A 15,192-nucleotide genomic window follows, 5' to 3' on the forward strand; every position below is an offset into this window, starting at 1 on the left:
TTACCTTCAGTTCCTGTGAGCGCGCGCGCCTGTGTGCGCGCGTTCACAGGAAATCTCGCGTATCGCGAGATGACGCGTATATGCGTGACTGTGCGCAGCCCTGCCACCTCCGGAACGCACATGTGCGTTAGGCGGTCCGGAGGTGGTTAAAGTGCTAATGTCAGGCTGGTGCATTTTCCCCAGGCACACTTCTCCTACAATGACCCATTCCAGGTCCAGTCTCTGTGCATAGGGGGCATTATAAGGTCCATTGATTTGCTGGCGCACCCTGTGTACCTGAAGAATGTCTCTTCCAAGAAGTAGAAGGATAGAAACATCTGGCTCAACAGCTGTGATAAGGTGATCAATTAAGCGGAGGTGAGGGTGATGATGGGCTACTTCTGGAGAGGGAATCTCAGTTTTGTCGTCAGGTATCATGCCACACTCTATTAGGGTAGGAAGTGGGAACTGCACTTTCTTATTGAAGGATTCAAAGGTAAAGTCAGTAACTCTTCTCCCTGTGGTTTCAATTGTCCCCGAATATGTCCTTAGAGTGTATGGAACTGCACTTGCCTTAAGGTTAAAGATGTCAAAGTAGTGATGAGCGGCATAGGTAATATTCGAATTTGCAATATTTTGTGAATTTTGGGCCAAATATTCACCATAAATTTGCAAATTTGAGAATTCGTGATCTCCAGTCATTGTTTACTTGATTGCGAAAATTGGCAATGTAATATAGTTGCGATAAATTTGTGATAAATTTGCGATTAGAATATTCAACATTATTTGCAAATACGAATATATATCACTATATTCTAAATATTTGCGAATTCTCGAAGTGGCTATATTCGCGATTAAAATTCACGATTCGAATATTCACGCTCAACACTATATTAAAGAAGTCTGACTTTGCAAGGGATCTGTTGCTCTGTTCATCTAGCACTGCATACATTTTCACTGCCCTTTCTCTCTTGCCAGTGGGATACACAGTCACTAAACAGATTTTAGAGCATGATCGTGCACTCTTGCCCTTGTCCACATGCAATTAGACATTACTGAAGAAAGTGGGGTTTCTTGTTGCTCCCTGCCCTGATCTTTCATGGGTTCTACAGTCTCTATAGGTGCAGGGGTGCAAAGTTGCAATATGTCTCTCACTGCCACATTCTGTACATTCTACTGGTATTTTACAGTCTTTGGCAATGTGACAAGTAGATCTGCAGCACTTAAAACAGATGCTGTTTTGCTTAAGGAAGGACATCCGCTCTGCAATGGGTTTGCTTCTAAAGCCTTTGCATTTCTTTAGTGGATGTGGTTTTGTTGAGTATTGGGCAGTGTCCATCAGGGTTTTCAATTGTATGTACCTTGTGAGTGCTTTGACAGTCTGTGACTTCTGAAGGTACAGCTGTTTTGTGTGTGGAAACAGAGGTCTTACCGTGAGGTCTGTGACGTCTTTGTGATTGATTGCCGCTGGTGGTGAAGGCAAAACTGGGATCACTTTGGATTTTCGCTTGCTGTCGGACAAACCTAGAGAACACAGAGAAGGGGGAAAAGTGACTCGATAGTCTTCTTTGAATTTACCTCCTATAGACATCTACTTGTCTTGATTTGAGGGTAGTTTCTCTACCATGGGATTAGTGCCTTTGGATGTATCTAGATATAAAAGCCCTGGCAAGTAGCCATCCTCTTTGGCATATTCTATCTCTAGCAGAAGATCACTTAGTTCTTGTAGCCGCACGTTGTCTCTGTAGCCCACCTTAGGAAAGATTTCAAGTTTTTTCAACAGTGCTCCTTCAATTACCTCTGGGGAACCATACTTTTTTTCTAGTCTTTGCCAGGTCATGTTAAGTCCTGCTGCAGGGTTGAACAGGTTTGCTCTTCTCATCCTTTTTTGCATGCTCTGCTGACTCGGTACCAAGCCATTTTAAATCAAGCATTTCTGCTGGTGATAAGTTCAGACCTCTAGCGGCATTCAGAAAGGAAGATTTCCATGCCCAATAGTTTTCAGGACAGTCATCAAATTGGAGAAAGCCTAAGCTAACCATTTCTTTGCGGATGAGATATTTGGTGACATCCACTGAACATTGTTGTTCGCACATGTAATCTTTAGGTGGAGGTGTTGGGAACATTTGTTTTTTGTTTCTAGGGGATTCTGGTGCTTTATTCTTGGTTTTGCTGGCAGCCACTGACCTCATGTGGTTGATTGGGCCTGCTCAGGGGGTCTGTTAATCTCCTTTGTAAGCACATGAGTAAGGTTCTGGATGTACTCGTACGATCTGCAGAGGATAGAGGTTTCTGCTTCAGCAACTGCAGCTGCAGTCTGTCGCTGCAGGATAAGCAATTTTGATTCTAATGCTACCTCTTCTTGTGCTATGGCAGCTTTCTTAGCTGCTATCTCCTGCATCGTCATGGCTTCTTTTTCTGCGTACTGTATGGTATCTGGACACGGGCAGCTTCTGCCTTGGCACGAGCTCTAACTGCTAAGGAACTTGCTGAGGACATCTTGCTAGATCGTGAAGATCTGGACACATGCGACTGTGCATCGTCTTGTTGGGGACTGGGGATGTTCTCCCTGCCTTGCTGTGTTGGCGGTAGCATGTCATCAGCCTGGTACTTTGTTCCTGATCTTAGAACCATGCTGCAGTAATGGCGTCTCCATTTATTCCAGACTGCCAGATGGGTGTCCTTTTGCTGTTATTCTTCACGTTATTGAACTGTTGTATAACACTAGTCAGACAGTCTAACAATGATTCAGAAGTCAAGAAATGTGAGACATCAGATCTACAGTCAGGTCCATAGATATTAGGACATTGTCATAATTCTTACATTTGTGGCTCTATACACAACCACAATGGATTTGAAATGAAACGAACAAGATGTGCTTTACCTGCAGACTGTCAGCTTTAATTTGAGGGTATTTACATCCAAACCAGGTGAACGGTGCAGGAATTACAGCAGTTTGCATCTGTGCCTCCCACTTGTTAAGGGACCAAAAGTAATGGGACAGAATAATAATCATAAATCAAACTTTCACTTTTTAATACTTGGTTGCAAATCCTTTGTAGTCAATTACAACCCGAAGTCTGGAACGCAGAGACATCACCAGACGCTGGGTTTCATCCCTGGTGATGCTCTGCCCGGCCTCTACTGCAACTGTCTTCAGTTCCTGCTTGTTCTTGGGGCATTTTCCCTTTAGTTTTGTCTTCAGCAAGTGAAATGCATGCTCAATCGGATTTAGGTCAGGTGATTGACTTGGCCATTGCAGAACATTCCACTTCTTTCCCTTAAAAAACTCTTTGGTTGCTTTTGCAGTATGCTTTGGGTCATTGTCCATCTGCACTGTGAAGCGCCGTCCAATGAGTTCTGAAGCATTTGGCTGAATATGAGCAGATAATATTGCCCAAACACTTCAGAATTCATCCTGCTGCTTCTGTCAGGAGTCACATCATCAATAAATACAAGAGAACCAGTTCCATTGGCAGCCATACATGCCCACACCATGACACTACCACCACCATGCTTCACTGATGAGATGGTATGCTTAGGATCATGAGTAGAGTTGAGCGGACACCTGGATGTTCGGTTTCGACGGGTTCGGCCGAATTTCACTAAAAAGTTTGAGTTCGGAACTTGACCCAAACTTGACCTCGAATCTGAACACCATTGAAGTCAGTGGGGACCTGAACTTTTTTTTTTTTTTTTAAATCTCTTTTTATTGTTTCAATATATCAAAGGGAAAAATCACAATATGACATTCCATAAAATTGTCATGAGACATACAATATCGCATTTACAAAGATTGCAGTATATGGATATAATCATATCTTGAATTCAGTAAACCTTCAGAGTACAGTTAAACAGAGGGTAAAAAACAGAAAGGGGAGGGGAGAGTGAGACAGGGGGAAGGCACTTAGAGTTAAGCAAATAAATGACCCTGGAAGGGTTTGTTGCAACCATAGGTGTACATTGGTATTTGTGGCGAGTAACAAAGAAATGCTAAATCAAAGTATTGTTCCCATTGATGTGATGTATTTTGCACCTTAATGGGATGTAGCAGTCCCCAACTGGTCCAAAATCTCAGTATCCTTCACCTCTAGTGCTTTTTTCCAAGGCGACAATACCTCTAGGTATTTGCTTCTATTACCTCGGGCCCAGCTTATTAATTCCTCCAACCTATGCAGTTGGTGCATTCTGTCATACCACATTCTTAGATCCGGGGGATTGGTGTCTTTCCATTTAGTAGGAATAAGTAGTTTCGCTGTGGCAATCATGTGTGTGGGGAGATTATGTTTAGAAGGGCGGAAATCAGGAGTTTGGATCCACAACAATACTAATTCAGGAGAGAGTGTTATAGAGGTGGCGCAGATCATATTAATAGATCTTTTGACCCCCTTCCAAAATTGCTTTAATAGGGTACAAGACCACCATATATGAACGATGGTCCCACTTTCTGCAAGACATCTCCAACACCGGTCGTTAGGAGAGAGACCAATGGCTGACAGGTAAGCTGGGGTTCTATACCACCTTGTGACTGTTTTATAGGAGTTTTCCTGAAAGCGAGTACATGTGGAGAATCCAGTTGCATGAGATAGAATATATGAAGATTCAGAATCTGTAAAACATCTCCCTAAATCTTTCTCCCATATGAAATATGGCTTAGCACTACTAGACATCTTTAAAAGATTGTCATATATGATAGATATTGACCTCTTCAGGGGGTTAGGTAATATAGAGAAGTTTTCTAACCACGTTGACTCAGAGAGCACAAAACCTGGGTCTTTCTCAAGTCTTTTACAGGTGTTTCTAAAATCCCATTTTTGGATTGGGGAAGGAAGCCTATTACCTAGTTTGGTGAAAATTTCTTCTAAAGGTAACATGCGGTTGGACTTCATCACCTCACCTATTTTAACACCTCCCAGGAAGTGCCACCAGCTCTTAACCCCACCACCCATCTTATCAGAGAGGTATGGAAGAACATCTAACGGGGCTAGTTTAGATAATTTATTCCCTTTAGGAGGGGCCAATGGAGAGTTGCGATGGCAGAGAATCATACTTTTGGTTAGTACACCCATCCCCGGACAAAGAGAGAGAGGAGCTTCTTGTGACCAAAGGATAGCATTCCTATGTATCCCAAGCATCGCCCTTTAAATATCAAGAAAAGGGTTATTTATTTTGTCATTGGTCAAGAGCGCCCATCTAGCTAATTGGATGGCTCTGTGATACAGTGCCATATCCGGTAGTGATATACCCCCTTTATATCTTTTGTGGGAGAGGATGGAGTAAGCCAGTCTAGGTCTTTTAGTATTCCACTGAAAGGAAGAAAATAAGCTTCTGATTTGAGAGTAGTAGGAAGCAGGGATATGTATCGGGAGGGCTTGGAATAGATATAGAAATTGTGGTAGGACAAATGTGGAAAGGAGGTTTTTCCTTCCAAACCACGACATATAGGGTACTTTTAAAGAGGAGACGAAGGATCTAATTTTAGAAATAAGTGGAATATAATTTAGTTTAAACAGTAAGTTCAAATTGGCAGGGACATTTACACCTAGGAACTTCATTGATGATGTGGGCCATTTAAACACGGAGGAGCGTTTAAGTGAGGATAAAACATTGTTTGGTATGTTAATAGGGAGGGCTTCTGATTTAGAAAAATGTATCCTAAAATTGGACACTGCACTATATTAATCAAACAAGGACATAATGGTAGGGAGTGCTTCTTCAGGATTGGAAATTACTATTAACAGATCATCTGCAAATGCTGCAGACCTATAGTGGTATTGACCCAGAGATATGCCTTGTATCTTGTTTGATTGCCTAAATTTAAGGAGAAGCATTTCTAGGCATAAAATAAAAAGAGAGGGTGAAAGGGGGCAACCTTTCCTGGTCCCATTTTTAATGGGGAAGGCATCCGCCAGGGTCCCATTAACCAGCACTTGCGCTGTGGGGCATGAATATAGTGAAAAAATGGCCGAGACAAATATCGAGGGGAAACCAAATTTTAGCAAGGTGGCTCTCATAAAATCCCAGTTAACCCTGTCGAATGCCTTCTCCGCATCTGTACCTAGTAATAGCATAGGTGTTTTTGTGACTTGGGAATTGTGAATCAAGTGGATCAACCTCCATATATTATGTTTCCCTTCTCTTCCCGGGACAAACCCCACCTGTTCCGGGTCGATAAGTTTATTAAGAAGAGGGGAAATCCTGTACGCTAGCAATTTAAACCACCATTTCAAGTCACAGTTTAATAGTGAGATAGGTCTGTAGCTCCCACATTCCTCAGGGTCCTTTCCCTCTTTATGTAGGATAGTTATACGGGCCCTTAAGGCCTGAGGAGCTAGAGACGCACCCTTCAACAGTGAGTTGCATAGATTAGTAAAGTGGGGAAGCAACCGCTCCTTGAACTTCTTGTAATAAATGATGGGGAGGCCATCTGGACCCGGGCTCTTCCCTATGAGGATAGAGCCAAGTACCATCTCTACCTCAGATATGGAAAAGGGCTCAAGGAGCGACTGCTGTTCTTCCTCTGAAAGCGAGGGAACCTTAAGCGAGGATAGAAATTTCTCTATGGGACTCATGCTGGTTTTCTCAGCGGGATCTAAGTCAGTGTTTGGGACAGAGAGATTGTATAGATTAGAATAAAACGTCTGGAAAGATTTAGCTATAAGGGGAGTGGAGGTAACCCTTAAGGAGGAGTCGCATTTAATTGATGAGATGAAGGTTTTATCCCTCCTCTTCTTAATTAAGTGGGCCATCATTTTATTTCCCTTATCTCCGTGTTCATAAATTTTACTCATTAAGCGTGAGAGGGACTTGGTTTCTTTAATATTGAGAAGGTCTTTAACTTTCCGTCTGAGAATTGTCAGAGCTTCTTTGTGGACTTCTGAGTTTGTTAATTTATGCAGTTTTTCTTGTGTCTGTATCTGAGATAGTAGAGATAGTAGCTCTTTTGTCGATTTCTTTTTAACATATGAACCCAAGGCAATCAGTTCTCGCCTTATATAGGCTTTGTGGGCCTCCCAAAGTATTGGAGTGGAGGTTTCAGGGGTGGCATTATATCTGAAATAATTCTCTAATTTGTCCCCTAAAGCGTCAAAGGTGGTTATGTGATTCCAGTAGTGTGGTATTTAACCGCCACAACCATGCCTTATGTGGGAGGCACTGTAAAGACAGAGACATATGGATGGGGGCATGATCCGAAACCACTAAGTTCCCTATCTCAGTACCTTGAACACATTGAATATAGGAATCTGGTAGAAATAGATAATCTATCCTACTGTACGAGTTGTGGACATGTGAAAAGAAAGTGAAATCTTTCTCTGAAGGGTGTAAAGTCCTCCAGACATCAATCAGATGCAACTCTGCCAAGGCAGTCATCAATCTCACTATTTGTTTTCTATTTAGGCTGGAGGATTTATTCGTGGGTATCAAGCGAAATGTTGAAGTCCCCGCCTACCACTAACATACCTTCAGAGAAGTCTTTAATTTTCTTAAACGTTTTAATCAGCCATGGGACCTGCCGAGAATTAGGGGCATAAATGTTTGCTATTGTAATCTTAAAGTTGAAGATGGTACCTTGGATTATAAGTAGACGACCTTCTGGGTCAATATAAGTTTTAACAAGGTGGAAAGGAATAGATGGGCTTATAGCTATTGAAACTCCTCTAGAGGCAGATGAGTGGGTAGCATGGAACCATTGGGAGTATTTGGACTCGGGAAGACAGGGAATATGGCTATGACGGAAATGGGTTTCCTGCCATAAAACTATATCAGCCTTTTGTTTATAAAGCAGGTTGATGATCTGTCTTCTCTTTTGAGGGGCATTAAGCCCATTCACATTATGGGACAAAACTTTTAAGCTAGCCATATCGCATTAAGACCAATTACATTGTTTGCATTCCAAGCGCCTTAAGGGTGTGAATAACTAGGGAAAACCAATTTTTACAGAAAACATCAGTAAAGAACCAGGTGTAAGCATACCCGAGAAGTGTGTTCTGAAGTTGAGGTGGTGGCGTTTCCTTGGGCCTAGCCTCGCCACCCCCAGATAAAGTCTGAGGAGAGCAGGACTGCCCCGCAGAAACACCCCACCCCGGCTGAGAGGGAGGGGTAACCTTTGGCATCTAGACTGGCTGCCTTAAGCAAATATCTAATAATACACCTTAAATATATAACGGGTGAAGAAACCTGTAAAACAAATGCAGGTAAATCTGAAAAGGTGAGAAAAGTCATTATAAGTAATAAGACTATTACAGATAAGATAAGATATGACACTGAAGAGAGAGTGCGGATGCGGACTCAGACCCACCTACCACCTTAAATTGATGGCTAGTGAGTCCGGCCTAATCACAGGCTTACAAAAGTGACCTGTCAACAGTGTCATATGGTGATCATAGAAAAAACATTTATGTATAACCGTTAGACCATAACGTATGGAACCTTAAAACAGTTATTATTAGAGGGTCTCCAAATGACCCTCTACGGTCAACAGAGCTAGGTGACCATGGGATTGAGGAGGAGATGCTAAGTGTGACGGTAGTAGAAAATATCCCCGTCAAGCATTCCCTTCTTCCCATGAAAGAAAATCACCCAATATTCCACGAGTAGGAATATCCCTGGAATCGCCGAGTAATCCACACATGATTCAAAACTTAATGTTGGAAACACGAGACTGACTTTACTGGCCCCCAGAACTCACAATTTATGCAGCATAAAACTTCTCCTCTGGGCCAGGCTAGATAATTGAGTTTTAACAATACACACAGCTCAATTGTCTGCTGGCCAGAACATTTACAACTTTTAACACTTTCAGAATACACACAGCTCAATTGTCTGCTGGCCAGAACATTTACAACTTTTAACACTTTCAGAAAAGTACTTTCTATCCCACATACAAACATAATTTCAACCTCCCTGTTCGGTACACGAATACATTAATTCTTGACATTTGGAACCGTATAATATAGACCTTAAAATAGCAGGGAGAGAATTAAACTGAAGCATATAGGCAATTGCATCAAAGTCCTTCACAATGGCCCCCCCTTTTTCTCCCTGCTCCGGCAACTCGGTTGGACCTTTCCTGGTCCAGTAGGGTTGACGGGTTCAGAGCTTTTAGTCCGAGGTTAAATCCGTTTGGCGTGACAATCCATCGGCATTCCCGTTTTGCTTGCCTGGGCGATAATGAATCGTAAAGTCATAGGGCTGTAAGGCCAAGCTCCAGCGTAGCAAACGGGCGTTGTCCCCTGAAACCCGGTTAAGCCACACCAAGGGGTTGTGATCGGTGATGAGAGTGAACGCCCGGCCATAAAGGTAAGGTGTGAGCTTTTTGAGTGCCCACACCAAGGCCAAACACTCTTTTTCAATGGTGGCATAGCTGACCTCCCTTGGCAACAGCTTCCGACTCAGGTATGCCACCGGGTGCTCACCTCCATCCTCCCCGATCTGGCTTAGTACTGCCCCCAGTCCAAACATTGAAGCGTCCGTGTGGACAATAAATCTTTTGTTAGGATCTGGGGTAACCAACACCGGAGCATTAACCAGAGCAGTCTTTAGTGCTTGGAAAGCCACCTCGCATTCCGGGGACCACAGGACTTGTCGGGGTAGCTTCTTTTTGGTCAAGTCGGTCAGGGGTTTGGCCAGGGCGCTATAGTCGGGTACAAAGCGTCTGTAATAGCCGGCTGTGCCTAAGAAAGCCATGACTTGTGTCTTGGTGTGGGGAGTGGGCCAATTGGCAACGGCCTCGATCTTAGCCGGCTCCGGCCGTTGCTTACCACATCCTACTCGGTGGCCCAAATATTGTACCTCCGCCATACCCAAGTGACATTTGTCGGGTTTCAGGGTCAGCCCGGCCCCCCTGATCCTATCTAATACTACCCCTATGTGCTCTAGGTGCGCTTCCCAGGTATCGCTGTGGATGGCGATGTCATCCAGGTAAGCGCATGCAAAGCTCTGGAGACCCCCAAGTAACTGATCCACCATCCGTTGGAAGGTGGCCGGGGCGTTCTTCATCCCGAACGGCATAACCCGGAATTGGTATAGGCCGAACGGGGTGATGAAGGCCGACTTGGGTATGGCATCTTCTGCTAGGGGAATCTGCCAATATCCCTTGCATAGGTCTATTGTGGTCAGATACTTTCCTGCAGAGATACGGTCAAGCAGCTCATCCATCCGTGGCATCGGATAGGCGTCTGTAACTGTCTTGTCGTTGAGGCGCCGGTAATCTACACAGAAGCGGGTTGTCCCATCCTTCTTTGGCACTAACACTACCGGCGAGGCCCAAGGACTTTCTGAGGGCTCGATTACGCCTAGCTGAAGCATCTCATCTATTTCCTTCCGCATCCCTTCCCAGACTGCTTCGGGGATACGGTAAGGGGGCTGTCTCAGGGGTGCCTGTCCTGGAGTCTCTACCTTGTGTATGGCTAGGAGTGTGTATCCAGGGTCCTGAGAGAATGTGGCCTGTTTTGTTTCTATTAAGCGGACAGCTTGAGCCCGCTCTTGTGGCTCCAGCTGTTCACCTAGCTGGACTTTCTTTATCTGGGTCATCCCTTCGTTACTGCCCAATAGGTCGGGAAGGGGTAGGGTCTCTGTGTCTTCTCCTGCTGGTGCACAGATAGCGGCTACCTCCTCTGCCCGTTCCTGATAGGCCTTGAGCATGTTGATGTGAAAGGTTCGTTTCACATCTTCATCCTCGCAGCTGGCTATCGTGTAGGTCGTGTCGCATATCTGTCCTATAACTTTATAGGGGCCCTGCCAGGCGGCCTGGAGCTTGTCTGTTCGGACCGGTCTTAATACCATGACCTTTTGGCCTATCTGAAAGCTCCGGTGCCTAGCCCGTCGGTCATACCATACCCTCTGGCGCTGCTGGGCCGCCCGGAGGTTCTCTCGCACTGTCTGGGCTAATTCCTCCATGCGGTCCCTCAGCTCCAGGACATAAGGTACAACCGGGGTCCCCTCAATCTCTGTCTGCCCCTCCCAGTGATCCTTGATGAGATCTAAGGGCCCCCTCACCCGCCTCCCATAGAGAAGTTCGAAGGGTGAGAATCCGGTCGATTCCTGCGGCACCTCTCGGTAGGCAAAGAGAAGGTGTGGCAGGAATCGCTCCCAATCCTTGTATGCCCCCGTGAACGACTTCAACATTTGCTTTAGCGTTCCGTTGAAGCGTTCGCACAGGCTGTTAGTCTGGGGATGGTATGGGGAGCTAGTCAGGGATTTAACTCCACAGGTTTTCCATATCTGCTGGGTTACCTCGGCTGTGAATTGGGTACCTTGGTCGGACAGAACCTCCTTGGGAAAGCCTACTCGGGAAAATACTTTAACTAGGGCCTCTGCTACGGTCTCAGCCTGTATGTTAGAGAGAGCTACCGCTTCGGGGTAACGGGTGGCGTAGTCTACTATGGTGAGTATATACCGCTTGCCGGAACGGCTAGGTTGGGCCAGGGGCCCTATAATGTCCACGGCTACCCTTGTGAACGGTTCTTCAATAATGGGCATGGAAACTAGTTTAGCCTTTGGGTGGTCTCCCTTTTTACCTATACGTTGGCATACCTCGCACGTTTGACAATACGCCCTGACGTCGTCGGATACCCCAGGCCAGAAGAAGTTCTGGGTTACCCGATACCCTGTCTTGCGTATTCCCAAATGGCCTGCCAAGGGTACGTCGTGCCCAATCCTCAATAAGTCCTGCCGGTATTTCCGGGGAACTACCAGCTGGCGTTTTTGCTTAGGCCCTGGTGCATTACCCCGGGTCTCGGTGAGCCTGTACAAGCGGCCGTTCTCCCAGATAAATTGCTCCTTCTCTAATCCCCCTTGGCCCCTCCTGGCTTTCTCTCGATACTTTCTGAGGGAAGGGTCTCCGGTCGCCTCCCGCCCAAAGTCCTCTGGGGTGTCCCAGGGTAGGGGTTCTACAGTCAAGGGTAGGTTGGGTTGGCTTACCTGGGTCTCAGTAGGAAGTGGATGGCTCTCGGCAGCGCGACTTTGTGCTCCTGAGCGGGGGTAGAGGCGAACGCCGAAGTCAGGGGGCCAATGTCGTTGCCCAAGATGACTTCAGAAGGTAAGTCTTTCATGACGCCCACATGAACATTGCCAGCTCCCGCCCCCCAGTCTAGGTGTACCTGTGCAGTAGGGATAAGGTATACTGCCCCCCCTGCCACTCTCACAGCAATTGATTTCCCCGGTTTCTCTGATGCCTTAATAAGGTGTCTTTGTACCAACGTGATGGTTGCCCCACTGTCTCTCAATCCCCGGGCGGTTTTTCCGTTAACCATGACCAGCTGACAATGGTGTTTCCTGTTGTCCGTAATAACAGATTGTACCATGAGGGCTTCGTAAAGGGTGCCCAATGGTTCTTCCTGACCCAGTTCCTGGGGATCCCAAGCCGAGTCTACACAATGGGCTGCTGCTGGGGGGCGGTACCCAGGTCGAGACCAATTTGACCTGGTGTTGTTGTCCATGGGGCAATTCTGCTTGTAGTGACCCAGCTGTTTGCACCGGAAGCAGCGTTGTTCATTGTCCTCCTGGCGTGGATAGCGAGGGCTAGATGTCACCGGTCTGTTAGGAGGTTGGTATCTAGCGGCGGGTGGGTATGAGGGCACCGTTGGTTGTGGAGGTTGTACCTGTGGTGTGACCGGGTTCGTCTTGCGAGTATCCGCATATTCATCCGCCAACTTAGCGGCCTCTGGTAGAGTCATGGGCCGGTGATCTCTTACCCAGTCTTTGACATCCGTCAGGATGTGATCGTAAAATTGTTCCAGGAGCATTAGTTGCAAAATGTTCTCTGCGGTGGTGGCCTGGCTGCTGTTGACCCAGTTAGAGGCCGACAGGGATAACTGGCATGCCCATTCCACGTAAGAGTCTTTTGCGGTTTTGCGTGAGTCCCTGAATTTTTGTCGGTAGGACTCCGGGGTTACTGCATAACGAGCCAGGAGCACTTCTTTAACCCTGGCGTAGCTATGGATCTCCTGCTCTGGCACGGTCCGGAAAGCATCAGAAGCTTTGCCTGACAGTTTGCCTGACAATATTGCGACCCACTCTCCTCTATCTATTCGGTGCAGGTTACATTGTCGCTCAAAATCTGCCAGGTAATTATCAATTTCACAGTCTTTTTCATCAAAAGCTTTAAAAGCGCTAAACGGAATCTTCCTTGTGTCTGCTGTACTGTACTCACTGTTTGGAGAATGTGCGGCTGCTTGTTGGACTGCTGCCAGTTTTAACTGTAGCTCTGCGTCTCTTATTTGTTTAGCCTCCTCCGCTAACAGGTTCATCACTTTCAGCACCACATCCGCCGTTGGGTTCGGACCGAACCATGCTAGCTTCTCTCTCATTGCCTTGTTGGCTGGTGATTCCTCCTCCGGAATCACTGGTGTCCCCATCTCTTGTACTGCTGGCGTCGCTGCAACCAAGTTCTCCTGGTCTAGCTCCATTAATTCTGCTATAATGACCCGCTTGGTTTTGTTGCTAGCAATCCTTCCACGGACTTCCAGTAGTTCTTTCAGTGTATTTCTTTTAAGCAGGGTGTACCAGCCTTCCATTCACTGTTCCCAGTGTCTGCTTGGAATCCTGGTGTAAAGGAACGTAGAAGGGAAAATCCCGCTGCTGCCAACCAGTTGTGACGGTAGTAGAAAATATCCCTTCTTCCCATGAAAGAAAATCACCCAATATTCCACGAGTAGGAATATCCCTGGAATTGCCGAGTAATCCACACATGAGTCAAAACTTAATGTTGGAAACACGAGACTGACTTTACTGGCCCCCAGAACTCACAATTTATGCAGCATAAAACTCCTCCTCTGGGCCAGGCTAGATAATTGAGTTTTAACAATACACACAGCTCAATTGTCTGCTGGCCAGAACATTTACAACTTTTAACACTTTCAGAATACACACAGCTCAATTGTCTGCTGGCCAGAACATTTACAACTTTTAACACTTTCAGAAAAGTACTTTCTATCCCACATACAAACATAATTTCAACCTCCCTGTTTGGTACATGAATACATTAATTCTTGAAATTTGGAACCGTATAATATAGACCTTAAAATAGCAGGGAGAGAATTAAACTGAAGCATATAGGCAATTGCATCAAAGTCCTTCACACTAAGGAATGCTTCACAGTTCCTCAAGTGATCCTCCTATTCTTTGGAGACTTTAGGAATCTCCGGCAGGTCAGGAATACCCAGGTCTTCTGGTACCGGCATCCAGGGTTGTACCTCCACAGGATCAATCCCAAGCTTTTCCCATGCATCCACTAAGTCCTGCGGTGTTCTTATAATAATCTGTTGTCCCGCTTTAGAAGTGGCCAGGCTGAAGGGAAACAACCACCTTACTGGGAGCTTATGCGATCTGAGCGCTTCCGTTACGGGTTTTAGTGCTCTTCTTTTCGCCAATGTGCTGGAAGCTAAATCTTGGTAGAACTGTATGCGGGCTCCATTGTATAAAGTCTCCTTCGATTCTCTTGCGGCCCGTAGTATAGCAGCAGTGTCCAGATAATTCAAAAGTCCGCAGATTATATCCCTTGGGGGACCATTTTCAGGCGGTTTTGACCTCAAGGCCCTGTGGGCTCTCTCAATTATAATCTGGGAGGCTTTTTCCTCTCCCACTAGAGTAGTGAAAATGGCCGCAACCGCATTACAGATCTCCCCAGGGGGCACGGTCTCAGGAACCCCCCTTATGCGGACATTCTTCCGCCTGCTTCTATTCTCCTGGTCTTCTAAGTGGAGAAGAGCAGAAGTAATATAGGAGTTATGGCCTTGTAGGACCTTTCGGACAGCTTCTCCGTGGGAGACAATCGCCGCCTGCGTTTCTTCTAATGCCATGACTCGCCCCCAATTTGTTTTACCTCAGTCCGAGATGTCTTTGTGCAGGGATTGCAGCGCTTTGTATAATGTCTTCTTGAAGACGGCTCTGGACAGCGTGAGATCCACATTCTCTGCCCCTTCCGACATGGCGCATGAACTTTCTCCGTCCGAGTCTTCAGTCTGCGCGGCAGCTCTGGCACCCTCCGGCGCCATCTTAGATCTGTGTGCCGGGGAGAAACTTCTCTTTTTAAGAAAACGATCCATCTCCACTTGGGTATGACTCGGTTTCTGCATGCCTGAGGCAGAGTCGCTTCTGTCCTTGTTAGTTTTCACCATGACAAGGGAATATAGCACCCGTTATGCTAGAAAGGCAGCAGCGTCTGTGAGGCGCTATGAGACTAAGCGGCCATCTCGGCTCATGGCTAGCTCC

General features: G+C 46.1%; 1 protein-coding gene across 1 annotated transcript; it reads right to left on the bottom strand.

Annotated features, from left to right (window-relative positions):
* Positions 1-9,168: 9,168 nt before the first annotated feature.
* LOC122926366 lies at positions 9,169-14,780 on the bottom strand (the record flags this gene model as incomplete). The annotated part of the gene is made up of 4 exons (XM_044277741.1): positions 14,597-14,780; positions 12,126-13,039; positions 10,600-11,901; positions 9,169-10,299 (listed from the first exon to the last, which is right to left on the bottom strand). Coding segments are annotated over exons 1-4 (3,531 nt in total), but the record flags the coding sequence as incomplete, so codon positions are not given.
* Positions 14,781-15,192: the final 412 nt, after the last annotated feature.

The sequence above is a fragment of the Bufo gargarizans genome, chromosome 2 (genome assembly GCF_014858855.1).
Source record: "Bufo gargarizans isolate SCDJY-AF-19 chromosome 2, ASM1485885v1, whole genome shotgun sequence".
Taxonomy (NCBI): Eukaryota; Metazoa; Chordata; class Amphibia; order Anura; family Bufonidae; genus Bufo; species Bufo gargarizans.